Raw genomic sequence first — 27,652 nt, 5'->3', positions numbered from 1 at the left:
CTGGAGAAGAATGGGTGAACATTGCCTCTCACTGGGAAAGGTAGCAATTCTTGTTTTTCCCACCAAGAAAATAAGGCGAGCCATTCATTTTGGACAGCTATCTAGCAAAGATTAGTAAAGTTTTCTAATGAGCCCCGTCAGACCTTATGTAAAGACGCTCTTGGGTAATCGAAGAACATAGGTATAAGATTGTTAATGGAAGGATGGTATTAATAACAAAATAGGAAACAAAATAAATGTCAACGTACAGTAAAATGCAACTTAATTTATTTGTTTTAAATATTTTCCTTCTTCTTCTTTTTTTTTTTTTTTAAACTTAAGCCTCCAGCTGTTCCAGACAACAGAAGACAGGCAGAAAGTCTTTCATTAACTAGAGAGATTTCTCAGAGCAGAAATCCCTCCGTTTCTGAACATTTACCCGATGAGAAAGTACAGCTTTTTAGCAAAATGAGAGTACTACAGGAAAAGAAACAGAAAATGGACAAATTACTTGGAGAACTTCATAACCTTCGAGATCAGCATCTGAACAACTCATCATGTGAGTAAATCAGATACAGCAATATTATGTAAAGGGCATGTAAGTACACATGGTGGTCAGTATGTATTTGATACGTTAATAACTAGTTTGAAAAAAATAATATTTGAAAAAGAATCTTGAATCTGAAAAGCCTTTTAATAAGCTTTTTTTTTTATGTGATAAGAGCCAAATAGATGTTAAATCTATTCATAAAAGAAAAAAAAATGAGGTTGTGAGGGATAATTTAGAACTAGTCTCTAGTTACATTCTCAACCCTAGTTCTTCCCCACAGTAATAGGAGCTTTTAAGTGCTGGAACTTGGAATCAGCTTGGGTAACCCCAGCTGGCCATTATTATTACTGTAACATTCCCATTTTTGTCTGAATGAAAAAATTAAAATGGATAGGAACACCATTTTTAGAATCCCCATTCTTGACCTGGAAAGATGGCTCAGCAGCCAAAAACACTTACTGCTCTTGCAGAGAATCCAGGTTTGTTTCCCAGATCTGACAGGCAGCTCCGAACTGCCTATCATTCCAGTTCCAGGGGATCTGATGGTCTCTGGGTTTTATGGGCACCTGCATGCATGTGATGAACATAAATTCACACAGGTACATATACATAAAATATAAATAAATCATTCAAAATAACAAAAGAATCGGATGTTCTCTTTTGTGTTTTGAGATAAGATTTTACAATGGCAATCAGGCCCACTTCAAATTTTCATTATTCCTGCTTCGGTCTCTGCAGGTCTGGGATTATATGTTTGCATTGCCACATCCATCTTGGAATATTAGTTCTTTATTCTTCACATATCTCCTGTTTCTCTGCTATTTCTGCCCTGAAACACAGTCATTTCACCCGTCTTAATCTCAGCTACCTTTCTCTTCTTGTAGAGGATAATATTAGTTGTTAACGTTTAAGAACAGAGGATTCGAGGCCAGCCTGGTCTGCAAAGTGAGTGCCAGGACAGCCAGGGCTACACAGAGAAACCCTGTCTTGAAAAACAAAACAAACAAACAAACAAAAAAAAGAACAGAGGAAGACAACTAAGGAAAACTTAAGCTTTGAAAGGTCTGTTTATGGCTTTGTCTCAGTTTTATATACAAAGAAAGTCATGCTTTGCTGCCTGACAACTCTTAAGAAACTACTCCTTCTAGAAAAGCATGTAAGAGCTGTAGTAAAAGGAAGAATGATTAAAGACTAGTATAATGAGACCATTGGAAACCAACTGTAATAATTGTGGCATTAAAGTGAGAAGTAAACAATGATAGGTCCATTGAGGAAGAAATAAATGGCTGTAGTTTTGAAGTAGTTGGAGGTAGAAAATTATAGTCTTAACAATTAATTACCTGCTAGGATTGGCCTTTTGTGTTCTATACATCAGACATAGTGACTCACTCTCTTTAATCTCAGATAAATTTATCCTGTGTTTTTTTTTTAATTGTTTTTCTAGCATATAAAATTGTAATTCTTGTCAGTTTCTGTCTTGTTTTAACCTTGTATTTTAATCTAGTAGCTGTAATGCAAAAGTTCTAGACAGTCTGTAAGGAGGAAGTAAAAATACTTTTCCTCGTGTATTTTGATGTGTTTAGTTGTTGAGCTATGTTAGCAAGTGGCCTATGTATGTACATAAGCTTTCAAGGTTTAAATCTGCAGGTTTTAAGATGCTAACTAATTTTATTTTCTTTGTGAGAATCCAGACTGTAAATATATGCTGGTTCATACCATGCTTAGTCTGCTAATTGCTTATTTTTTCTCTCTCTTTTATAGTTGTGCCTTCAACCTCTCTCCAAAGAAGTGGGGATAAGAAGAGTTCAACTGTAGCTCTCTCTGCTCCTGTGGGCTTTGCATCAGCTGTCAATGGAGAGGCCAATAGTCTTATCTCATCCGTTCCTTGTCCTGCCACCTCTCTAGTTTCTCAGAATGAGAGTGAAAATGAAGGTCATCTAAATCCAGCTGAAAAACTACAGTAAAATACTTTTTGCAATCATTCTTCACATCTATTAAATAGCTAAATAATGAGGACAATATTTTAAACTTGAAAATTTATAAGAAACTGAAGTTTAGTAAGATACACATTCTTAAGATATATGGTAGAAGGAGGAGATGTAATATCTGTGAATCTTATCAGTTGGCTAAAAGAAACACGGCGTTGCTGAGATAGTTCCTGCAACCTGCTGCTAATCATTTCTCAGGGAAAGGGTTACAAATAGCAAGAGCTATAGGTAAAATAGTTTAATATTCAAACAAGCCCTATGCTCCAGAGTCATACCCCTGAACTATATTATACAAGACTGTGTCAGTGTGGCAAAACACTTAGAAAGCATTTGCTTCTGCGCCTGAAAAACAGGGGTGATATATATGACATTCAATTCATGCTGTTGGAGTTTTCTTTTGCTTTTTGTTTCCGTGTGTTTTGAGACAGTATCTCACTATATAGCCAGTCTTGGCTGGTTTGGAACTCACTGTATAGACTAGGCTGGCCTTGAACTCACAGAGATATGTCTGCCTCTGCCTCCTAAGTTTTAGGATTAAAGACATGTGACAACATGTTCAGTTGAAACTATCTTTAAAATTGACAGATGCCCTGAGAACTTGGTCTAAATCTGTGCATGTGGGTGTGTGTGCCAACTGCTATTAAGTGAAAATAAGGGTTTTTTTTTCGTTTTCTAAAATGGTGTTGGTGTTAATGTTACATTTTTTTTTTAATCAGGAAGTTAAATGAAGTTCAAAAGAGATTGAATGAACTGAGAGAATTAGTTCATTATTATGAACAAACATCAGATATGATGACAGATGCTGTAAATGAAAATACAAAAGATGAAGAAACTGAAGAGTCAGAATATGATTCTGAACATGAAAATTCTGAACCTGTTACTAACATTAGGTGACAACAAGTTTCTTCTTCCCAATGTATTCATCTGATGTGTACATGTGCGTGGAGTTGGGGCAGGGAGGCGCTCAGTGAAGAGTTCAGAATTAGCTTCATATCCTAGCTTTGACCATGGAGGTTATCTGTTAGTGTCATAATCATTCTTGGCCCATGAAGAAAAAGAAGGAAATACTGAAGGCAATAATTTAGGAAACTTGCTGGTTTTGTTACTTAATGGAAGTAAGTTTATGAAGTGTCAGACTTAGCATTTTCCCCACCTCTGTATTTTAAGTTTTGAGTTTGCAGATGCTTTTACTTATAAATGTCTAAGTTTATGGAAAAGCAAATAATAAAGCAGGAGTCTGTTATTATTTCAGCTTAAATGATTTAGTTAATGCTATTCTTAGATTGCAGCTACATTATTATAGGCCTATGGTAGTTTTTTTAATTTTTATTTATTTTTGTTGGTCTAAATAACTTGGCTTTAATTTCTTTCAGAAATCCACAGGTAGCTTCTACCTGGAATGAAGTGAATACTAACAGTAATACACAGTGTGGTTCTAACAATAGAGACGGGAGACCAGTTAATTCTAACTGTGAAATTAATAACAGATCTGCTGCCAACATCAGAGCTCTAAACATGCCTCCATTAGGTATGATTCACAGAAAAATTTCCATATTACTGTTATGAAGTAGATTATCTTTTATTTGTACTCTTAATGTTTTAAAATCATGTACTTGAATGATACTTGTTTTCAACAGACTGTCGATACAATAGAGAAGGAGAACAGAGGTTACATGTAGCACATGGTGAAGATGAGGAAGAGGAAGTAGAAGAGGAAGGAGTCAGTGGGGCTTCATTATCTAGTCGTAGGAGCAGTCTGGTTGACGAAGCACCAGAAGATGAAGAATTTGAACAGAAGATTAGTAGACTCATGGCTGCAAAAGAGAAACTTAAACAGCTCCAAGATCTTGTTGCTATGGTACAGGTCAGTTTGTTGAAATAGTACAGTCATGTAAGGTGAAAGTTTTGTGTGTGGTTGATAATTATGTTGTTATAACTTCTTTTCATTTTATTACATCAAACCTTGCAATATTGAGGGCCCTGCAGATAGGCTAAGCATGTTACTGCAGAGTTCCATTCCCCAGCCCTATCTGTGAATCCTAGCAGTTCCCATTAAAGGGTCAGTCGTTTACATGCTGCATACATCAGAGACTGGCAAACTTGAGAAATTGAACCTGACATGGTGGTGCACACCGGTAGTCCTATCACTTGGGAGGTAGAGGCAGTCAGATTAGGAGAAGTTATAGGTTATTCTTGACTGTATGCAAACTGGAGGCCTGCTTTAGGCACAAGAGACTTTCTAAGAAAGAAATGGGGAGCCGGGTTAGAGTAGATATCTTTGTCTTTATTAAAGCATATAATACCTTTTACAGCTTACTGGTGAGAATGCAACCGTATGTAAATAGGATCACAGGAGCATGGTTGTGTTTTGCTGATGACACTGGCCTCATATAGGTCTCATAAAAGCATCATGAGGTAGATATTAAACAAACGGAAAAAGTTAAATGCCCAATATTACATAATTATGGCCAGAATTTATAGCTTAGAGCAAAGCCTGAGATCTTTAGTTTTTAAGATTTATTTATTTATTTTATGTATGTGAGCACACTGTTACTGTCTTCAGACACACCAGAAAAGGGCATTGGATCCCATTACAGATGGTTGTGAGCCACCATGTGGTTGTTGGGAATTGAACTCAGGACCTCTTGAAGAACAGTCAGTGTTCTTCACTGCTGAGCCATCTCTCCAGCCCCAAGCCCAAGACCTTAAACTACTTGATGTTAATTAAAAAAAAAAAAAAAGACAATTCAAACTTTAGAATATTAGTAAAGCTCAACTATTAATACATGTGTTTAAAAATAATGTATATATATTACAGATAATTCTGTAAACATTAACACTTCCTTATTCTCTGATGTAGTCCAAAGTCTGCTGAGCCTTTTGTAGTTGACAAGATAGGTATCATTTTTCTAGAGCAACAGAAATATTTTAACTTGCGAAATTATTCCTTTGTTTTCTTTTTCTCTGTTGTTTCTTTCAACTGTTTTGTTAGATCATTGGCATGCATTACCAAACCTTTTAACTTGAATGGAAAATTTCTAATTGCTCACCAGAATCACTATTATTTGATAATCTAAGCAAAGTGAGTTCATATCTCCATACCTTTCATTACATTTTTTATTATATTGGTATACTATAACTTGTTTATATATTGGATTTTGGCCTTTTCTAAATTTTCTCTATGAGAAGAAGAGCTATGAAGAAAAGAAAGTACATAAACATGTAGAAATCTACACATGTAAAATGTGCATAAACATCTTTTGAGGTATATGTGCCTATTATTTTTGCTCATATATGTGAAGTGTGTCGGAAAAAGCATGCACACTAAAGAAATTGATAGAAGGGCTATCTCTGAATTTCCGCCTTACTTTTTGAACTTAGGTCACATGACTATTAATGTTTGAAAAGCATGAAATAGCTTCAGAAACAAGTAGTAGTAACAAGTTGGGCTGTCCTGAATATTCTTATATTTGTAAGAACTCATCTTGCTAATTGTTATTATCTCTTAGTTTTCCATTCCTTTAAGACCTGTGAGTGGAAACCCTTTTGGGGGGTTGAATGACCCTTTCACAGGGCTGCATATCAGATATTTACATTTCTATTCATAACTAGCAAAATTACAGTTGGGAAGTAGTAATGGAATAACTGTTGGGGTCCCCACAACATGAGAAAGTGTGTTAAAGGGTCGAAGGGTCGTAGCATTAGGCAGGCTGAGATCCACTGTGCCCTAAGATAACAAAATAGGACATTGAAAAACTAAAGGATGAGAAGTAACTTTCAGGCAGCTTTGCTTTACATTATTTCTCATACTTTAGGTTTTTTAGTCCTATTTTGTGAAAATACTTCATATACAGCTTCTTCATTTCTTAAGTTATAACACAGTTCTTGCCAGTCTCCTGTTCATATGAACATTGAAAATTTCAGATGTAATCTTCAGAAAAAGTATGGACTATAAATAAATATTTTCAAGAAAATGCAGGAGCTCATTTTTATCCCCTTCTAATTATTACGTTAGTTTAACAACAGAAGCAAATGTACTGATAGCAAGATAAACATTGTTTTTCTACTTAATCATGACAGATTTAAGATGGGATTTCCCTCCCTCCCTCCCTTTCTGTTTTTAAATATAAGCCAACTCCCAACCCTTCAGAAAGTCTGATCCTGTATCTCCTACTGACTAGGAATTCCCTGTCTGAAATCCAAGCAGGTCTTTAACTAATAGAGATCCTCTTGCTTTGTTAGCCTCTTAAGTACTCAGGATTATGGAAATAAGCTACCTTGTTCATCTTACTATCTTTTATATCATAAATATTCATACTTGTTTGGAAAATTAAAGACAAAAATGAGGAAATGAGGGACATTTTTAAACGGATAGTAGGTATGGATTATTTGAAATACTATAATAGATGTATCTTAAGATTTAATATCAAGTTTCTTGCTCCGTGATAATTTTTTAGTTTCTGCATATTTGACACAATGCTATTCTTTGATAGTTCATTATTTCAACAAAAAAAGAAATGGCAAGTTGCTGGGCAATATTGGCAGACTCCTTTAATTCCAGCATTCGGGAGGCAAAGGCTGGCAGAGCTCTGTGAGTTTGTAGTCCAGCCTGGTCTACAGAGATAGGTCCAGGACAGCCAAGCTATACAAATCCTGCTATCCTGAATTTCCCCCCTCTATCCCCCAAAAAGCAGGTCAAATTTTATTAAATGTATTTTAATTCATAACACTAATGAAATACCTGAGGTTGTGTCCCTTCATAAAAAATTACGCTAATTTAGTTCACAGTTTTGGAGGTTTTAAGGGTCTACATTCTGGTTAAATGTTAGAAGGCTGTGCAAGACAGTATGTGGCAAAGGATGGGGCACGAACAGTATATGCATGAGTCTGTCCTGTTTTCCAGGGCGCTCTCCACCTTCCTTGCCCCTGTAGTCTTTTCTGTACCCTTCCTCTTCTTGTAAAGCCATGAGTGTTCAGCTATGGGCACTCCACCTTTATGAATTTAGTTAATCGGGTAACTCTAAAAGGCCTCATGTCAAAACATCATACCAGGATTAAATTTTCACCCTCCTAATATTTCACAGTGGGGGCTAAAAATAACATGTGAACCTTTGGGGAATGCATGCAAGCCTTATCCTAACCATAGCACTAAGCATTGACAGCTCAAGACTTTATATGGCGGGGCTAAGGATGTCAGTATATCACAGAACACCCTAGACCTACATTCATTCTCTAGCACGACAAAAATTGTAACTAACTCATTTTAGTTTTAACAGTTAAATTTCTTATCATTGATAGAGGATATACTTTGGTTTTCTGTAGAAACTATATCAAATATTTATATCAATTGACATATATGTCAAATTTTAGTCTACTGAATTATATAAAGTGTAAATTGGATAATGTCTTTGGATTTCCAGATAGTTTTATATTATTTTGCTGTTTCAGGATGACGATGCAACTCAAGTGGTTGTCCCTGCCGCATCAAATCTGGATGATTTCTATGCAGCAGAAGAAGATATCAAACAAAATTCCAATAATGCAAGAGAAAATTCTAATAAAATAGATGCTGGAGTAAATGAAAAAACAAGGTATGATAAACTTTAACTTTCATAATAAAAACTAAAGAGCAAGTTATTTAGCTAGGTGCTTACTGTGTTATATTTTGCTTAGTATCCTTATTTTATTAGAGTTCACAAATATGTCAATTTAATTATAGAGAGAAATTTTATGAGGCTAAGCTACAGCAGCAACAGAGAGAGCTTAAACAATTACAGGAGGAAAGAAAGAAATTGATTGAAATTCAAGAGAAAATTCAAGCAGTGCAAAAGGCATGTCCTGACCTTCAGGTAATTATAAAATTTATTTCTTTCAGTGTGTTTGAAAATGTTTAAAAACTAATGTCATTTTGAACTAGTCTGGTTTTACTGGTCAATAGGTGGCAGATTATATTTGCCAATTTTCTGATTACTGAACTGAGTGAAATAATAAATAATGAAATAGATTTGGATTATTTTTGTTGTTTTGTTTTGGTTTTTTTACTTTGAAAAAATAGTTCATGGGAATTAAATGGTTACTTCTGTTTTTTATATTGGGCTAGTTACTCATTTATTCATGACATGGAAATTCAAAGCTATTATCACATTAAGATATTCTTGCTTACATTCATCAGATATAGATCAATAGTCCATTTTTATTGACCTAAGATTATACAGTAAAACTTTTAAACCATCATGAGTTATTTTATTCCATTAGTTACTTATTCACTTTACATTCTGATCACAGCCCCTCCCCCTCCTCTCCCCAGTTCCACCCTTACAAGTCCCTTCCCCCATTACCTTCTCCCCAGAGAAGAGCTCCCCTTGGGTACCACCCTACCCTGTGACATTCAGTTGCAGCAGGACTAAGCACAATCTTTCCCACTGAGGCCCAACCAGGCAGTCCAGCCTAGGGGAATCCAGTTGCAGGTAACAGAGCTAGAGCAAGCCTCTATTTCAGTAGGAGACCAAGCTGCACATCTGCTACCAACATGTAGGGGACTTAGGTTGAACCCCTGCATGTTCTTGGTTGGTGGTTCAGTCACTGTGAGCCCCCATGGGCCCAGATTAGTTGACTCTGTAGGTCTTCTTGTGGTGTCCTTGACCCCTCTGGCTCACTCATTCTGTCCCACATTCTTCCACAAGACTCCCCAAGCTCCACCTGAGGTTTGGCTGTGGGTCTCTGCATCTGTTTCTATCCACTGCTGGATGAAGCCTCTCTGGAGTCAGTTATACTAGGTTCCTGTCTTCAATAATAGCTGAGTATCATTAATAGTGTCAGGGGTTTGCTCTCTTATATGGGACGGGTCTCATGTTGAGCCAGTCATTGGTTGACCATTCCCTTAATCTCTGTTCCATCTTTATCCCTACACATCTTCTAGGCAGGACAAATTTGAGGTTGAAGGTTTTGTGAGTACCCGCCTCCCTCCATTGGAAGTCTAGCCTGGCTACAGGAGGTGGCCACTTCAGTCTCCATATCCTCTGGTGGGAGTCTCAGCTAGGGTCATCCCTGTAGCTCCCCCAACCCCCCGATTCCCAGTCCCAGGTCTCCAGCTATTGAGTAGAGACACCCCCACTGATTTTGGTTCTCACTCAAAGCCCACTCCAGCCTATTTTCTCTCCACACTTGATCTTCATCCCCATTCCCCTCCACATCCCCTCTCTCACCCAGATCTTTTCCTCTATGAGTTATTTAAAGGAAATAATTATATATAGCTTTAATTTTAACTTATATGACTTTGTTTAGTATGTAGTACTGTTAAATTTTTCTGATAGAGTAGAGAATAAGATAATTTTAATTATATTAGATGTCAGGATGATATATAGTATACTCTTTTTTGAGATCTTCCTAAAGTATATTTATTATGTGCAGCTATATTCATTTGTATGTATGTGTGTGTGCACATTTGTCTGGGTACACACAAGCCTATGTGGAGACCAGAGGTTGATGTCAGGTGCCATCTTCTGCCACACTTCAATCATATTTTATAGACAGAGTCTCTCATACTGAACTGGGAGCTTAGTGATTCAAGTGCATGACCAATGAGTCCCTGGTATCCTCTTGTTTCTGTCTCAGAGCAGATTATAGGCCCTTGTGGCTATGCCTGGATTCCTATGTGAGTCCTGGGGATCTGAATGCAGGCCTTCAAAGCTTGCAAACCAAGAACTTTACCCACTGAACCATCTCCCCAGTCTGGTTAACTTTACTGTGTAGTTAAACTTGTTTAAGGAAGAAAGAGAAAAATAGCAAATTATGTTTCAGACACAACTGTTTCTAAGTTTGTACTTTTCCCATTTTTTTCTAATTCTTTTGTCCTTTATCCTCAATATAAATAATGTCCAAAGAAGTATGTGCCAAGGTTGGGTTGAATGTAACCTCCCCCTTCCCCTAATATTTGATTTACATGTTTTTACTGTTCCAATTGTTAATTCTCATCACCTTTAGCCTGTTATCATGTTTGTTTTCTTCTGTTGTCTTTGGATCATGGTGCCTTTTTTAGTTGCATAATAGCAGATTATGGCACTAGAGCTCTAAAGAAGTAAGATAACTACTTTATGAAATAAGTTCAATTGTATTAGTGCCTTATAGTAGTATTTGTCATAATATATATAAATAGTATTTGTTTATATATGTGTGTACTTGTATAAGTGTGTATGTATATGTGTATATGTATATACATACATACATACATACATATACACATATACATATACAATATTTTGGTTTTTAGCTCTCAGCCACTAGTATAAGTAGTGGTCCCACAAAAAAATATCTACCAGCTATTACTTCAACTCCAACTGTTAATGAAAATGACAGCAGTACAAGCAAGTGTGTTATTGATCCTGAAGATTCTTCAGTGGTGGATAATGAGGTATGAGATAGTCTACTGTGTTGTTCCTGAATTGGCTCCTAATTCCCGAGGCTGTAAAGTTGTTGTTGTTGTTTTGCTTGCTTGTTTGTTTTTTTGTTTGTTTGTTTTTATGGGGAGGGATTGCTGTGGGCCCTTTTACCTACTGGACAGATAATATATGTGAATTATTTTATGTCTTTTTGTTGTTGTTGTTGTTATTTTGTTTTTGTTTTTTTTTAAGTTGGGGAATAAACCTTCCCCTCTTGAAGTTATATTGTTTTAAAATAGTCATATTCCTTATTAGCAAATATAGGAGCAGCTATAGGAAACATTAATTATTTAATTTAGAATGGTCTATTCTTTGACATTTCATTTTTACTTGATTTGCATAATACCATAGCATTTATTAAATAGTTTATGAAGTATATTTAGTGCTTCTTGTTTTCATGAACAGTTAAAAACTGCTTTTTTTTGTATCCCTAAAATACCATTTGACCCATATGAACATCTTAAAAGATTTTAACTTTAGTATTTTTAATTATGTGTGTTGTGTGTGGTAGAGGCATGTACACACGAGTGTAGGTGCCCACGGAGGCCAGAAGTGTCAGGTATCCCTGGGAGTCAGACTTAGCAGGCAGTTGTGGGTCACCTGATGTGGGTGCTGGGAGCTGAACTCTGATCCTTTGCAAGAGCAGTGCATACTCTTAACCATTGAGTTCCCTTTATGGATATCTTAGAATAAAAATAGAAACTTTGGAAATAGAATATTGTTGTACTGATAGAATTAAGTATTATTAAGTATTAAGACTTTTATTCTTTAAGGCTTCATTCAGCAAATCCAAATATTTACTTGACTCTGGTTTTTAAATAATAGTTGTGGTCAGACATGAGAAGACATGAAATGTTAAGGGAAGAGCTACGACAGAGAAGGAAGCAACTTGAAGCTCTAATGGCTGAACACCAGAGGAGGCAAGGTCTAGCTGAGACCTCATCTCCAGTGGCTATATCATTGAGAAGCGATGGATCTGAGAACCTGTGCACTCCTCAGCAAAGTAGAACAGAAAAGTAAGAAAGTCATTTAAAACATCTTTTAAACATCACTTACCCAGAGCATTAAGCCAGGCAGACTCATTCGCACAACCTAGCACTAATCAGCTGTCTCACTGAAGCAAGTATTTTTCAGTGTGTGACTAAGAATAACTCAGTTAGCCGCTTTCTATTCTACAGCTTTCTTTTCTATTTCAGTTACTCTGGTACTTGATCAAATGGTGATAAAGATTGTTTGTAAAACTTATTTTCATTGCAAAGTTGTATACTTACTAAATGAAAAATACATAATTTTTGTAGTGCTTTTTTCCTTCAGAACAGAATGCTATATTGTATTATGACAGAGTCTCATGTAACAAAGCCTGGCCTTGAATTCCATGTGGAGCTCGGGATGACCTGTTAACCGCTGGTCCTCTTACCTTCAGCTCCTCCGTGCTCACAGTATAGGCATTCTCCACCATGCCCAATTGAATTACTTTTTATCTTAAATTGTGTATCTACCATTTGTAAGGTTCTTGAGGATAATCATAAAGTCTTTTTATATAAAACATTAAGTTTTTGAAATGAGTTTGCAAGTCCCGTATTTGGAATATTTGTAAAAGAATTAGTTATTTGTTAAGATAAGTTAACTAGCTATTAGTAATATTCAATTTAAAAATTTGAAGTCCAGATATGTTGTAGTCTTATTTTTTCAGATACTCAGATGGCATTTCTAAAATATTATACATACTCTCTTCCTCTTAGGAGATTTCATAATATTGGAGCCTCGATGTGCATTTTGATGAATAAAGTATATTATATCTTGTTCTGTTCTTGCCACTGTGTATCTGCTCTTTCACAGAACTCTTCAGATGTTTTTGATGAGCTTCTGGTTTCAGAATCGTTTGTGTAGAGCTGGCTTCTTAACCTGAGGGTTCACGTGACTGAATGTTAACTGAAGGGGGGGGGGCGCTTACAAAATTGCTTATTTCCAACATACTACAGCGAAAAATGAAGCCAGAATTAAATGCTAAGTGAATACAAGGTGTTTCCAGCATTGCTAAACCTGTGTTGCATCATGTGCACTTTGTACTGACAGCCTACAAAGCCAACCCAACACATTACCAAAGGCTTCCTGACTTGTTTTACCTCACATACAAAGTCGTCTGCTCTGAACAGTGTAGTTGTGGAAAACGTGTAGTGTTTTCCTTTATCATACTTCATCCTGTTAGTACCAAACTTAGTATATCTTAGGATTTATTTTTGTTACAGTGTTTAATTTAAAAAAATAGTTGATTTGCTGACTTTTTTCCATTTTGTTTTTTCCATTTTGTTTTCTTGGCTACACAGAACTTTTCTGTGTAGCCAAGATGCCCACTTTTGACATACATATATACGTATATACATACATAGATATGTGAAAAGAATTTTGGGTTGATTACAGCAGAAGTTCCAATGATTCCCAAAATGATTTTAAACATCCTTCTGTAATTTTGTATTACTTACTTGTATAAAGTAGAATTCTAAGCATTTAAAATTATGAGATCAAACTATTGCTGAACTGTGGAAAATAATGAAGATATTTTGTGTCTTAAATATTCCTTTAATTTTAATTTATTTCTAGTTTTCAACTCTGTGTGTGTATGTGGGAGTATGTGTCTGCTAGCACATCTGCCTGTGGAGGCTACAGCCATTGATCCCTATGGTTCTGTAGTTATGGGTACTTGTGAGGTTGTCTTATGTGGATACTGAAAAGTAAACTCAGATTCCCTAGTTTAGCGTCTAGAGTTGTTTTAATATCACAGCTGGTAAATACAGTGGCTATTTAAACCAAGTTAAAGTTAAAATTTCATTTTTCCCCGTCATATCAGCAGCATTTTAAGTGCTCAGTATTCATGTGTCCTGTATCCACTTTGTAGGGTGGGCAGCACGGATAGAGATCATTCCAACTATTGCAGAAAATGTTGTTAGGGAGCATTGAAATAGAGGGCTATCACTTAAGGAATGGCTGGGGGACGTTTAGTTAAAGAAAAACTCTCCAGAAGTTCTAATGATTATTTTAATTTCTTTGAAGTATTACTCTCTAGAAGGCAAACTACACATTTTGTCTGACAGCAATGTAAGACAACATCTCAGAATTATTGTGGTGAAATGAACTTTTGTATACATGTATGTGTTCATATATATCAAAATCTTAGGCATTATAGCTCTGAACATATCTAGCTAATCTCCATAATGATGTCTGTCTCATCTCTCATGATCCCTAGAACAATGGCAACTTGGGGAGGTTCTACTCAGTGTGCATTAGATGAAGAAGGAGATGAGGATGGCTATCTTTCAGAAGGAATTGTTCGCACAGATGAAGAAGAGGAGGAGGAGCAGGATGCCAGTTCCAATGATAACTTCCCTATGTACCCTCCTAGCATGAATCAAAATTCTTACAGTGTAAAGGAAACCAAAGCCAGGTGAGTTACAGTGTTTAAGTTTTGTCTGATTTTAAGTACCTCCAGTCTTTATGACACCAAGTAGTTCTGTAGTTCACACTAATTAACCAAATGCCCAGCATTTAGTTCACAATGGCTCCAACTACTCAAAAGGTAGTGCTGATCTTACAGTTTAAAGAACTTATCCCACAAGACTATTAGTCTTTTAGTACAAGCCCCCATATTACCTATATTCTCTTGTCTTGACAAAAATGAGAATTTCCACAATTTGTCTTTAGATTTGCTACAACTCTGGAAAAAACTTTTACCAAATTATTATAAAGTATTCAACGTGGTTGCTTAATGTGAAGCAGCTATATGAGGTGATGTCTGTAATGAATGGAAATGTGTAGATCTGCATTGCTTTTGAGGTCTACCTTTGACTAAGTAATATGCCATTGATTATCAGGTTCAATCTCTGGTTTCATTTCCTTCCCTAAAGGTAAGTGCGTGTAGGTCTGGAAGTTAACAGCCAGATTGATTTTTGTGGTGACTGTGCCCCTTATCATAAAGGGCTAAGAGTTATAAACTCTGGCTTTGTTAAAAGGGGCTTGTTCTGCATAACACAACAGAATCTGCCATTCGGAGATTCCAAACGTTTTAGGGGTGGAGAGAACACCTGGGGTTCTTAAATTAGATACTTAAAAAAAAAAAAAGTCAAATTATGTTTATTTGTAGATGCTTGCATATATAAATGACAGATACTTTCCTTTTCTACATAAAGACGTTGCTATAATAGTTCCCACCTAGATTAGACCAAGAGTCATACCTAAGCTTTCATCTTTGCTGTTGTTTGGGGGAATTAAGCAAAAAATGAAAATTTTCAGGTAGTGAAAATTTTTGTTAATAAACTGATTGTATTGCTGGCATCAGCAGTGTATTCTTATAGTCCAGCTGCTGCTAGAGGTCACTTGAGACCAGAACAGTGTAGTGCAGAAACAACCGGAAGCAATGTTAATTGCATTGTTGTTTGTGGGTTGTTTTTAAAATTACATATTTTAAAAATGTGTGTGTGTGTGTTGCACAGTGGAGGTTAGAAAAACTTTTCAGGAGTAGGTTCTCTCCTTTTACCCTAGGTTATGAGGCTTGGTGGCAAGTGCAGATCCTGCTCAGCCATCTCTGATCTGCATCGTTACTTCTAGTAATGATAAACATTGATGCATAGCTGTTAACCAGATAAAACTGTGCCACTTGATGAAGTAAAGAATGAAGGGTGGAAAAGTGCTTTAGTGTAAAAAGTAGTTTTATTTTGTAGAATATAGTTAGACTATGGTGTAAGAATACAAATAAAGACTAGAAAGCAATTAAAGAATAATTGGATGGGCTGAAAATATGTTATTTCCCCCTCTTCTCTGTTTTTCAAAATACGAGGTTTGTTGCCATATTTTAAAACTCAAGTTATCTCATATGATAACTTAATGCTGTAAATTCTACATTAGGTGGAAGAACAATCGCCCTGTTTCAGCAGATGGAAATTATCGTCCTTTAGCCAAGACAAGGCAGCAGAATATCAGCATGCAACGACAAGAAAACCTTCGATGGGTGTCAGAGCTCTCTTACATAGAAGAGAAGGAGCAGTGGCAAGAACAGATTAATCAGCTAAAGAAACAACTCGATTTCAGTGTCAATATTTGTCAGACTCTGATGCAAGACCAACAGGTAAAGTTTATCTTTGAAATGTATTGTTTTTTAAATTTACGTTGTTTTGAAGCTTTACACAGTTTATTTAACACATTGTAACTATTGTCAACATTCTCTTCCAACAGACTTTATCTTGTTTGCTGCAGACTCTTCTAACAGGTCCGTACAGTGTTCTGCCTAGTAATGTGGCGTCCCCTCAAGTACACCTTATTATGCATCAGCTGAACCAGTGCTACACACAACTAACATGGCAGCAGAATAATGTCCAGAGGTAACCTGTCTGATTAAGGATAAAATACTGTATAGTGAGTGCTAAAATGAAAGGAGAGTTTTACAGTTACATTCAAGGAAAAAGAGGCAGGAGCCAACTGCAGTCAGTCTATTGACTGAAAATTACAACCATGTTCTGTCACTGTGGGACTGGCTTTTGTTTATAATGTTTGTATTGAATTGTATACTTAATGTTAGATAAAGTATATAGTATTTAAATTATACAACAAAACATCAGCATGCAAAAATTTAGGTTCTTATATTAGAACCTCTGTCTATTAGAACTAAGGTCAGTACTTGTTCCAACAGCTAAGTTATTAAATTAAGCCAAGCTAAGTTATTGAGTTTGGTCAACAGAGTGAGCAGATACTTGTTGTAGGGTCAGAACAATCTGTCTATTCTGATGCTATTAAGTCATTTCTTACATGTATTGTTTTTGAACTTAGTTTTTGATGGCACTATAACTGACTTAAATTACTGGCTTTTTTACAGGTTAAAACAAATGCTAACTGAACTTATGCGCCAACAAAATCAGCACCCAGAAAAGCCTAGAAGCAAAGAAAGAGGCAGTAGTGCGTCACACCCTTCTTCTCCCAATTTATTTTGCCCTTTCAGCTTTCCAACACAGCCTGTAAATCTGTTTAACCTGCCTGGATTTACTAACTTTCCATCATTTGCACCAGGTAGGTAACTGAGAACCTGAAGGAAAACGAAGTAAATATGAAGATTTTGAACTGGGTATGATATTACATGCTTCTTACTCCAGCGCTCAGGAATTAAAGGCAGTAGAATTAGGAGTCCAAGGCCAGTTCCAGATACATACTGAGTTTGAGGCCAAGCTGGGCTAAATGAGATGCGTCTCCAAAAAGAAAAGAAACAGTTTGAGATTATGATTTATCTGTTGTATGGATTTCTGTTTTCACTGTTTGAGGATTTCTTATAGTGTATTTTAAGCAAATTACCCCTCCCTGTGGACTCTTCCTATATTTCTAACTTCATGTCCTCTTTTTTTTAAACCCACTTAGTTTACTTAGTATGAGCATGGGTGGAACAGTCTACTGGAGTATGGACAGCATTTTCTTTCTCCTTTATTAGCCATCAGTGGACAGCAGCTTTTCAAGTAGGGACAGGACTTTGCGAACCCCTTGTGCATCTATATAAACAGGATTGCTAACAAAATTCAAGCTGTTTATAAAGGTGAAAGATACTGGCCTTGTTTAGGGGCTCTTGTCACCATGCAGGTGAAGGATGAGTAAGACACTGCTTAAGAGCAGCCACGTCTCGGTGAGGTATTTAGTGGTTTTACTGTTTATTAGCTTTGCTTTTCCCCATTGGTTCATTATGTGCCTGGTATTATATATTACTTGGATCCAAAGATGAGTTAAGATAAATCTTTAAAGCAATTCAGAATCTAGTTAGGAAGGTAATGTTAGCAAATGCTCACAGCAGTGCAGTAGCTGTCGTATAGCAAGGATACAGAAACTTGGAGAATATAAGCAAATTGGTTTTAGAAAAGATGATATTTAAGGAAAAGTTCATTTCCTTAATGATTAAAATGGGAAAGGCTTTTTAACCAATGGAACCACTGTAACCAAATAGAGCCACTTAAGAGTTTTAAAGCAATAAAACATCACTTGGAGAATTTAGAGATTGTTAAGTCAGGGAAGTGATTGATGTGGCTGGAGAATAGCAAGGGCCTTCTGTGGTGTGCAAAAGAAGCTTAAGTTTTATATTGTGTTCAAGAGGGATTATAAGGGGGAATAACAGGGACGTTTTATTTCAGGAAGATTATACGGTGATATAATTTTTAATTATGTGTGTGTGTGTGTGTGTGTGTGTGTGTGTGTGTGTGAATGTAGGTTTGTGCATTGAGGAATTGGAGTAAAGAGGTGAAGAGGATAACTGACTAGAAGGCTTTTCTAGGGATGTTAGGGAAAGGGTGTTGGCCTGACCAGAGCCACTAATGGTAAGGTAAAGAGTTGAAAGTGTTGTTATAAGCTAAGTGACCCATTAATCAAGATGGAAGAAGAAAACAAAGGTTGGGAAGTCTTCATGAATGAATATTCCAGAGTGTATTTTCAAAGCATGGGCATTTATAACTTGAACAACCCTCTTTTTACTTCTTGAGTAATATTGATAGCAAACATTATTTGAGTAGGTTTTTAAGTAATAATGAAAAGGTGCATGCGTTATTTTCACATTAATAATAGTCATACCCGTACCAGATGAATAAATGTGCTTAGTATCAAATTCATAGCATTATTTTGAATATTGTTTGTAAAGTATTTCATTATTGTGAAATTGTATATGAAGTACTTACAATTCAGTCTGGCACCCTGTCATAATTTGAGTTTTTTAGAAACATTTTCATTTTTAATTATATGTGTGTGTGTGAATGTAGGTTTGTACATGTAAGTATAGTGCCCGCTGAGGCTAGAAGAGGGTGTCAGATCCCCTGAAGCTGAAGTACAGGGAATTGTGGGTCTATGTGGGCACTGGGAACCGAACTCTCTCTGCAAAAGCAGTTCATGTCTTAACTGTTGAGCCATCTCTCTGCTTGTAAAACTTCTAGCTCTTTTTTCTTTTTTAATTTTTTTCATTTTATTTTTAATGTGTGTATTTTAATTGCATGTGTATCTGCATCACATGAATGCAGTGCCCGTAGAGACTAGAGGAGCCATCAATCCCTGGGACTGGAATGACAGACAGCTGTGAGCTGCAAAGTAGGTGCTGGGAATCAAAGCCAAGTCTTCTGGAAAAGCATCTACTGCTCTTAGGGCTGAGCTCTCTCTCTCTCCAGCCCCAACTTCTAGTTCTTAAGGGAGAACCATTAATTTCTTTAGTATAACAAATATCTCAGATATAAGTAGACTGAGCTAAAATAGGAAATGAGCATTATTAGTTTATTGAATTGACAGTTTTGATAGGTTTGGACAGGATATTCAATCAGTTAAATCTCTTAAAAATAAATTTTAATTTCATTTAAGGCTAAGGTACTTCTTCATTGTTTTCTTCCCTGTGTTTTTATTAGGAATGAATTTCAGCCCTTTATTTCCTTCTAATTTTGGAGATTTTTCTCAGAATGTTTCTACACCTACTGAACAGCAGCAGCCATTAGCTCAAAATCCTTCAGGGAAAACAGAGTATATGGCTTTTCCAAAACCCTTTGAAAGCAGTTCTTCTCTTGGAGCAGAAAAGCAAAGGTACTTGATTGTATCAAAGTCGGATAAGTCTACCATTCACTTACTTTTTTAGAAAATTACATTTTGGGTGTATGTGTGTGTTTGCGCGTGCATATGGAGGTGACAGGATCATTTGAGGGGGTAGGTTATCTCTCTGCACCCTATGGGTCCTAGGAATCAGGCTGGGAACCGCTTGCATGTTGACTTATATTGGTGGCCACGATTCACTTTGTGACACAGCACAGAATTTTTGTGATTGTGCAGCTTGATACACTATTGGTTATATAAAACGTATACATCATGTAGATATTCCTCGATCTTAAGAACTTAACAGCCACCAGAGTTTTAATCCAGGGTATTTTACAAAATTCATATAACATCAGTAGAAATTATGATTTAATCTTGATTTGATATTTGTCTTTAGAGTTAAGAAGTTCAGTGTTTACCAACTTAGTATTGGAATCTACAGTAACTGTGAGGGACTGTTTGATTCACAATCTCTGAATACCATTCAGATACTATTATATCGAGTATTATTTGATTGTAAAAACAACTTTTAGCCAGGCCTGGTGACACATGCCTTAAATAAAAGTTCTCAGGAGGCAGAGGCAGGCAGATCTTTGGAGTTCAAGGCCGGCTTGGTCTATATACTGAGTTCCAGGCCAGCCAGGGCTACATACTAAAATTCTCTCAAACAGATTATTTGAAGTTTTGATGATACATTGTATTAGTCATAGTTAGGATTTTATATTCTCTCTTTCTCATATTTATTTTTAATGTGATAATCTCTGGCAACACAGTATAAAAGAAGGGGCCTGACTCAGCTATTATTTTTTAGGCATATTTACAGCTATGGAAATAACTATATAAATAAATAATTCAGAAAAATGTTTTTGGTAGCTAACTCAAAGAAAATCCCTATAACCTTTTTTAGTTTGTTTGTTCTGGGACAAATAAGCAAATTGAGATACTGTAAGGGGCAGTAGGCAAGTTAGCTACAAGATACTCTCTATAGCCTCATTGTTATTTACTTAAAAGCAAACAAACAACCCAAAAGAATGAAAAGCATAGATATCAGTTGGACCCAGTATTCTGTTAGAAGTATCTCAGAGCTTTAGACCTCAGACACAGTGCACACCGTGCCTCCACCTAGTAATACGATTGGACATGTCTCAGCTTCCTAAATTAGCATTTACCGCTGTTGTTAAGTCAGGAACTCTGCAGGGGCCCTTGGTTAACAGATAAGTCTTAGAATTCCTGTTACACTTCATCCCCTCGACATTGTTAACTGCTTATTAGTTAGCTTAACCTTTCTTTTTTCTACTAAGTTCCCGTTTCATTATGAAAGTGGTCTTTCATCAGAGCTTAGTACACAGTTGCCATTTAGAAAGGACACTGATCACAAGCAATGAATATTTATTCAACGCTTCAGTCAACAGGGCTTCCTGTTGTGGTTTTTCTGCTTTATTATCAATGTTTTATATACCCTTGGCAGAAGAAACAACTGTGATTTCTCATTATGAATGTCTTGGTTAGAATGGAACTACATATCTTGTTTTAACTACTTGAAATATTTCAAATTAGATATCTTTATCTTACTAAATCAGAACCTGGGTTATAACCTGGGTTAAGTGGCTAAACATAGTAAGAGAGTTAAAACCTAGCAGTCTTTATTAAAGGTCATAAAACTGTCAAGTGCTAGCAAGGAAGTATTTTAAGTTATGTAGACCACACTTTTTTATAATCATTCATCTATACAGGTTTTATTAAAACAAACAAAAAACAGCCAAGCAAGAACAGTCTATAAAGATGAGAGTGGCTTTGTATTCATAATATTTTATTTATAGGAATTTAAGTGTGAATTTCACTGGGCATGTTGGCACAATGCCTTTAACCTCAGCACTCAGGAAAAGGCAGGTGGATCTCTGAGTTCGAGATCAGCCTGATTTAAAGCCAGGACAGCCCGGTTGTCCTGAGAAACCAAAACCAAAATAACAAAAAAGCATGAATTTCATGTATAACTTCCCCATGTGTAATAATTTTCTGATTAAAAAATAACTTTTAAGACTGTAAACAAACACAACTTCTAGTTTACCGGTTATATAGAACAAATTGCAGCTGAATTTGTCCTTTTAAGTTAGAAATTTCTGACTCTTGTTTTGAGTTAAAATTTATAAGTCAGGCTGGAGAGATGGCTCAGCAGTTAAGAACACTGATTGCTCTTCTGAAAGTCCTGAGTTCAAATCCCAGCAACCACATGGTGGCTCACAACCATTCATAATGAGATCTGACACTCTCTTCTGGGGTGTCTGAAGATAGCTACAGTGTACTTAGAAATAATAATAAATGGATCTTTAAAAAAAATTTATAAGTCAGTATCTCCCAAAAATATTCTTTGTAACACACTTGCTGGGCTCTCTGATTAAAAAGTTTTATGTTTTTGTGAAAGTGTTTTCCTAGCCTGTTGATTTTATTAACCAAAATCTATTCTATCTAATCTATGGAGATTGCAGTAAATATAAATAAATCAAACTTGTGACATATAAAACTTTTTCTTATTGGTAAGGAATCAGAAACAGCCCGAAGAGGAAGCTGAAAACGCTAAGACACCATGGTTATATGATCAAGAAGGTGGAGTAGAAAAACCATTTTTCAAGACTGGATTTGCAGAGTCTGTAGAGAAAGCTACAAATAGTAATCGCAAAAATCAACCAGATACAAGCAGGAGAAGACGTCAGTTTGATGAAGAATCCTTGGAAAGCTTTAGCAGTATGCCTGATCCTATAGACCCAACAACAGTAACTAAAACATTTAAAACAAGAAAAGCATCTGCCCAGGCCAGCCTGGCTTCTAAGGACAAAACTCCCAAATCAAAGAGTAAGAAGAGGAATTCTACTCAGCTAAAAAGTAGAGTTAAAAATATTGGTAAGTTTTGAAATGTGTTGAACATTTATAGTATAAATATAAACCTTGGTCTTCTTACTTTGCCATAACTTATTTTTGTATAGTTAGATCTATAGGCATTGTAGAAAGCTGCTTCAATTATTTTTAGTTATTTATATTATATTTAGTTATTTATATTATATTTATATTATATTATATTTATATATAATATATAATATATTATATTTATATTATATTATATTTAGTTATTTTAGTTAGTTTTTAAATTCTTAGTAGCATTTAATGGAGATATCTTAAAACATTGCTCTTATTTTTTGTGCTTTTTAAACTTTTGTTTCATGTATATGTATGTGTGTGTCTGTGCATATATATATACACATGTGTGTGTATATATATACACACACACATACATACATGTATATACATACTCACACACACACACACACATATATACATACATATATGTATATGTGTGTGTGTATATATATATATATATATATATGCTACATCCACTACCGTAGTGACTCGCATTACAGGTTTAGAAACCTGGAAGCAGTCCAGAGGCAGAGTTTCAAGGAAACTTAGCCTCCTGGAACCTTGACATTCCCATAGCTAGACTGCCCCAGATTTGTCCCTGCAATATTGTGGAGGGTCTTGTATGCTTTCTTACAATATTTTACTGGATAAGAGATAGAAGTCTCAGGGCAAGCTTAGCAAAGTATACTTAGAATCTTCATTACAGCCAGGTATAGCAGACTACATTGCATATTGGTGAATTCTTCTGTCAAATGAAAATTTCCTACAGATACTTAAAAGAACAGCCATATGCAAGAATTTACCAAGGCCTAGGAAATAGGGGGTTTGTGGTATTGCATTATTCATGAGAAGGTCTGCTAGAGCAGAACCCCCCTGGTGCTAGCTTTCACAAGGCTGAAAGGAGTAGCACAAATTGTGACCAGGGTGTGAAATCCTTACCTGTAATTAGCTGACCTTAGGCAGGGCTGTTTTTATTTTTACTGTAAATATTACCTGGTTCCTTTTGAAGTCATTCCTCTATTTTGTGTCAGATAACTTCACTGTACTTTGGCTGCTGTGACATCCTACCCCTTTGTTTTCTGTATTATATAAGACTGGTGTTTGTGACACTACATTCAGATCTAGCACACTCTCTCCTGTTGTGTCTGTTTGTCACCCCCATTCCCGCCTACTCTATGCCCATCTGACCTGGTCCGTGGCATGCATATATATATGTGCATATATATATATGTATATGTATATACATACATATATATGTATGTGTGTGTGTATATATATATACATATATATATATATATATATATATATATATATATATATACTCACACATATTCACCAGCATGTTCCCCTCCCAATGGCATATCCTTTTTTCTTTTTCTTCCATTCTTCCTTTCTTCATTCCTTCTTTTCTTTTGCTTTCTTTTCTTCCTTCTTAGTTTTTTTTTTCATAATCCTCTAAATCCAGTTAGTGAAGTACCTGTGTGTATGAGTGTAGGGCAATCCACTATATCCTAAGAAATGCTACTAGTAGGAACACTTTCAAAAGAGAGTGATTCTCTCCCAGCAGCTATCAACTGCCAAACTCAGCTCAACTGTTCTCCAAATTTTATATTACTGAAAAGTTGCTCAGATGCTCAAATGTTACTAATTTTTGTCTTTCAGTGTTATACCAGGGCATTGCATTGAATTTTAATTATGACTTCTCTTTACATTTCTTGATGATTCATTTAATGGGTTTCTAATTCATAATGCATTGTTTTTTATTATCTTAAAGGAAACTACTTTAAAAACAGACTTGCTTATATATAGATAAATTAGTGTTTCATTGACTTTTATTGAGTATTATATTAAGTTGTCTTTATAGCATTGCTATGTGTTCCTGGTTTTAAGAAACAGGTTCTTCTATAATTTCCGTAAGACTTTGCTGAAGAACTAGATTTAAAACAGTTATATTAAACTCTGAATAAAGATCGTATGTTTAAATTTGGTAAAACCAGAGAACCATTCAAGTAGAAAATGGTTCATTTCTGAGGCAGACCCTGTGAATAATCACATAATGATTATTTGATTTCCTGGTGCTTTGTCCCCACAAATACATAACTGAAGAAACGTGAGCAATTTTTATTGTAACACTCTCAACAGTCTTTTGTTTAGCTGAATAATCTGATGTGCTGGGGGCAGCACTCCTTAAGCTTTTTTAATGTTTCATATGGGGTTCCCTGGGAATACTGTTCTAAGTAAAGATTCTGATTCAACGGAGGCAGGAGGATTGAGAGTTCAAGGTCAGATTGGGCTACTACCTACCAAGACCCTTTTTATTAAGCAAATTAAAAAAAAAAACAGATCCTGGTTTAGTTGGTTTGGAAAAAAACCTTATTATTATGAAATACCTTATTTTTTAATTACAATTTTTATTTCTGAGAATTTGATGTTCTATTCAATGAAATAGCATGCCCAACCCCATTTCCCTCCAGCTGCCCATTTATTCTCCATCATGTCACCTTTCCAACTTCATGTCTTCTTTTTTTTCAAGGTCTAATTTTTTTTTTAAATGTACAAATTGTTGAATGATCTCTTTCATTGGTAAGTGATCTTGAGTCACCCACTCAGGTTAGGTCATTTAGTCCAACTTTATGAAGTCCTTTGTACAGTGGTGGAAAAACACGACTCAGACTTGTTCAGTTCATATTTCTGAATCAAACTGTAATAGTATGAGTAGGTTTAGAAAAACAAGAAACCTGCCCAAACTTACATGGGCAACCTGAACTTGTGTGAGCTGCTGATGACTTAGCTTGCCTCCAGATGGCCAGTGAGAGAAAAGACGGTCTTTTTGATAACTCACTTATGTGCATGGGTGTGGCGTCATCCACTGGAGCCCAGGAAGAAGTGTTGCCAGTGGAAACATCCTCAGAAGAGACTGACTCTCTCTCCCCTTAGAAGCTATCAAATGCCACTCACTATTAACTAAGAAGCAAGACCTTAAGGGCACCTCCCCATTTACGCGAGAAGTTTGGCTGGGCTGATGTTGTGCAGTAACCATGGCTGCTGTAGGTTTATGAGTTCGGTGATGGTTCACTGTACTTTGCTCCATCCTCTGATGCTGTCTGTTCTGAGATACACCTGAACCTTGGGGCTTGGTAGGGTACTGTTAATAAAGATGTCCTACTTAGGACTGAGCATTCAGTTTCTTCTCAGCATTAATTGCTGTCCACTGAACAAAGAAGCCTTTCTGACCAAAAAATAATTGGAGCAGAGGTTCAGTCCTAGGCCTAAGATCTCCCCAGCCTTGGGATGAAACTTCCTCCTCTGGAGCAGGGCTCAAATCTCATCAGTATTGCACGAGAGGGCTAGGTCTCTCTTTGCTAGGTCTGTATTGTGGAATGCAGAATCTTTCACTGGGTAAGATTATTGATGTCTTTTTTTCTCTCAGCAGCCTTTGTAGCTCCGTCTGGCAGTATGAAAGCTAGCCAATAGAAAAGAAGTTTCCCCTGTTGGTTTGAGATTGATATTTTTATATACTACAGCCATAGTGTGTGGTGTCTTCATCAATAGAGTCTCATGGAGTTATGGTGGATGTCTTAGGTTTCTTTTTCTGGGAAAAAATGTCATGACCAAAAGCAGCATGGGGAGAGAAGGGTTTATTTCATCTTTTAGTTGCAATCCATTCTGAAGGAAAGTTAGGGCATGGACCTGGAGTCAGAAACTGAATCAGCGGTCATTGAGGAGAAGCTGCTTACTGGCTTGCTCCCCATGGCTTGCTCAGCCTGCTTCCTTCTAGCACCCATAACTACAGGGCTAGGAATGGTCCCACCCACAGTGGGCTGGTCCCTTCTATATCAATACTAATCAAGAAAATGCTCAGGAGACTTGCCTATAGGCCAATTGAGAGTCCTTTTTCCCAGATGATATTATCTTGTATCAAAGTGATATAAAACCAGCCAACACTGTGGGTAACCAAGGGTAGTAGTAATAGTAGCTTGTGATATTTTGTATATCTTTGGAATCTCCTTGGCCAGTGACTTGTAGGGAGGTGTCTCATGACTTGCATTGCAATTTTCATATAGTAATTCATGTCCTCTGGGAGCTACATTGTCCACCATGCAAACATCTCTTTTTGATTTTGAAAGTAGCTTACTAACGTGGTTTCTTTCATTTTGGCTAATTCACGCTCTATATCTATCCCTCTTCCACTTTCCCTCACTCCATTCTTACTTAGTCCTTTATACCCAGTCCCTTCCCGTATACTCCTCTCTTCTTTCATAACACATGTAGAAACTATCCAATTACATTTTGTAAATGGATCTTGAGATAGTTGACTTCTCTAGGGCTTTCTATATCCCTTTCCTTTGGATTAGCCTTTCCGACAACCCCTTGGTTTTACCTACACATTTGCCCCTCATATCTTAAGCCTTTCTACTCCCAGCACCAGCCCTTCCCAGCCCCAACTGAAAAATGCTCCCTTCTTGTTCCTTCTGCTCCAAGTTAAGCACATGAAACAAATGACTTGAAGCTAGAATTCTCATTTAAGAGAGAACATGTGGTATTTATTTTCTCTACCAGGGTTACTGCTAGTTGTTTTTCTAATTTCTTATATTCAACCTACAATCGTGATTTCATTTTTCTTTACTGCTGAGTAATATTACAATGTGTTTGCATGCTACATTTTTCTCATCCATTTGTTACTGACGAATACACAGGTTGACTCTGTTTTCTAGCTGTTGTGGCAAGGGTGGCAGTGGACATTGAAATGCAGGTGTCTCTCTAATAGCATCTAGTCTGTTGAGTTATATATCTGAGTCAAAAGGCTATTTTTAGCTTTTTTGAGAAACTTCCTAAATTATTCCCAGTGTAACTGTACTAGTTGATGTGTCTGCTGACAGTATAGAAGAGTTCCCCTTCAAGAGCATCTGCAACCAGTGTTTGTTATCATTTGTATTGTTGATTATGGCCTGTTAATGTCATATAGATGGTCTAGCTTTTTTCCTATTTTGGGGGCAAAGATTGTTATTCTGATCTTTGTACTGCCTTCCCTCATGTTAATTTAAAAAATGTCAGTCCAAATAATTCACATATGTTCAGCTGACATTCACTGCCATTGTTAAGGTCCTGTTTCACGGCAGAATAAAATTGGTCTTCTAAATTGTTGCTATGTAGAATATAAGGCATTGATTAAAAGCATTGATATCTATCTGTAAGCTTATTAG

The 27,652-nt window shown here is 36.2% G+C and overlaps 1 protein-coding gene across 6 annotated transcripts in view; it reads left to right on the top strand.

Moving 5' to 3' along the window:
• Pcm1 (pericentriolar material 1) overlaps nt 1–27,652 on the top strand; it is a 91,915-nt gene that overhangs the window by 28,307 nt on the left and 35,956 nt on the right. For all 6 annotated transcript variants that reach the window (XM_029481017.2, XM_029481019.2, XM_021169412.3 and 3 more), the window contains 15 exons: nt 322–538; nt 2,291–2,489; nt 3,234–3,407; nt 3,891–4,045; nt 4,155–4,381; nt 7,966–8,108; nt 8,237–8,366; nt 10,787–10,927; nt 11,781–11,971; nt 14,200–14,397; nt 15,855–16,074; nt 16,182–16,327; nt 16,819–17,009; nt 19,358–19,529; nt 22,075–22,433. In XM_029481017.2, coding sequence (XP_029336877.1) covers nt 322–538; nt 2,291–2,489; nt 3,234–3,407; nt 3,891–4,045; nt 4,155–4,381; nt 7,966–8,108; nt 8,237–8,366; nt 10,787–10,927; nt 11,781–11,971; nt 14,200–14,397; nt 15,855–16,074; nt 16,182–16,327; nt 16,819–17,009; nt 19,358–19,529; nt 22,075–22,433 — 2,863 coding nt within the window. The remainder of the gene's footprint in view (nt 1–321; nt 539–2,290; nt 2,490–3,233; nt 3,408–3,890; nt 4,046–4,154; nt 4,382–7,965; nt 8,109–8,236; nt 8,367–10,786; nt 10,928–11,780; nt 11,972–14,199; nt 14,398–15,854; nt 16,075–16,181; nt 16,328–16,818; nt 17,010–19,357; nt 19,530–22,074; nt 22,434–27,652) is intronic.

This window comes from Mus caroli, unplaced genomic scaffold, assembly GCF_978045245.1.
Source record: "Mus caroli unplaced genomic scaffold, Mus_caroli_1 scaffold_10, whole genome shotgun sequence".
Lineage (NCBI taxonomy): Eukaryota > Metazoa > Chordata > Mammalia > Rodentia > Muridae > Mus > Mus caroli.
The sequence above is the reverse complement of the archived record's forward strand: the minus strand, read 5'-3'. Positions and strand labels throughout refer to the sequence as shown.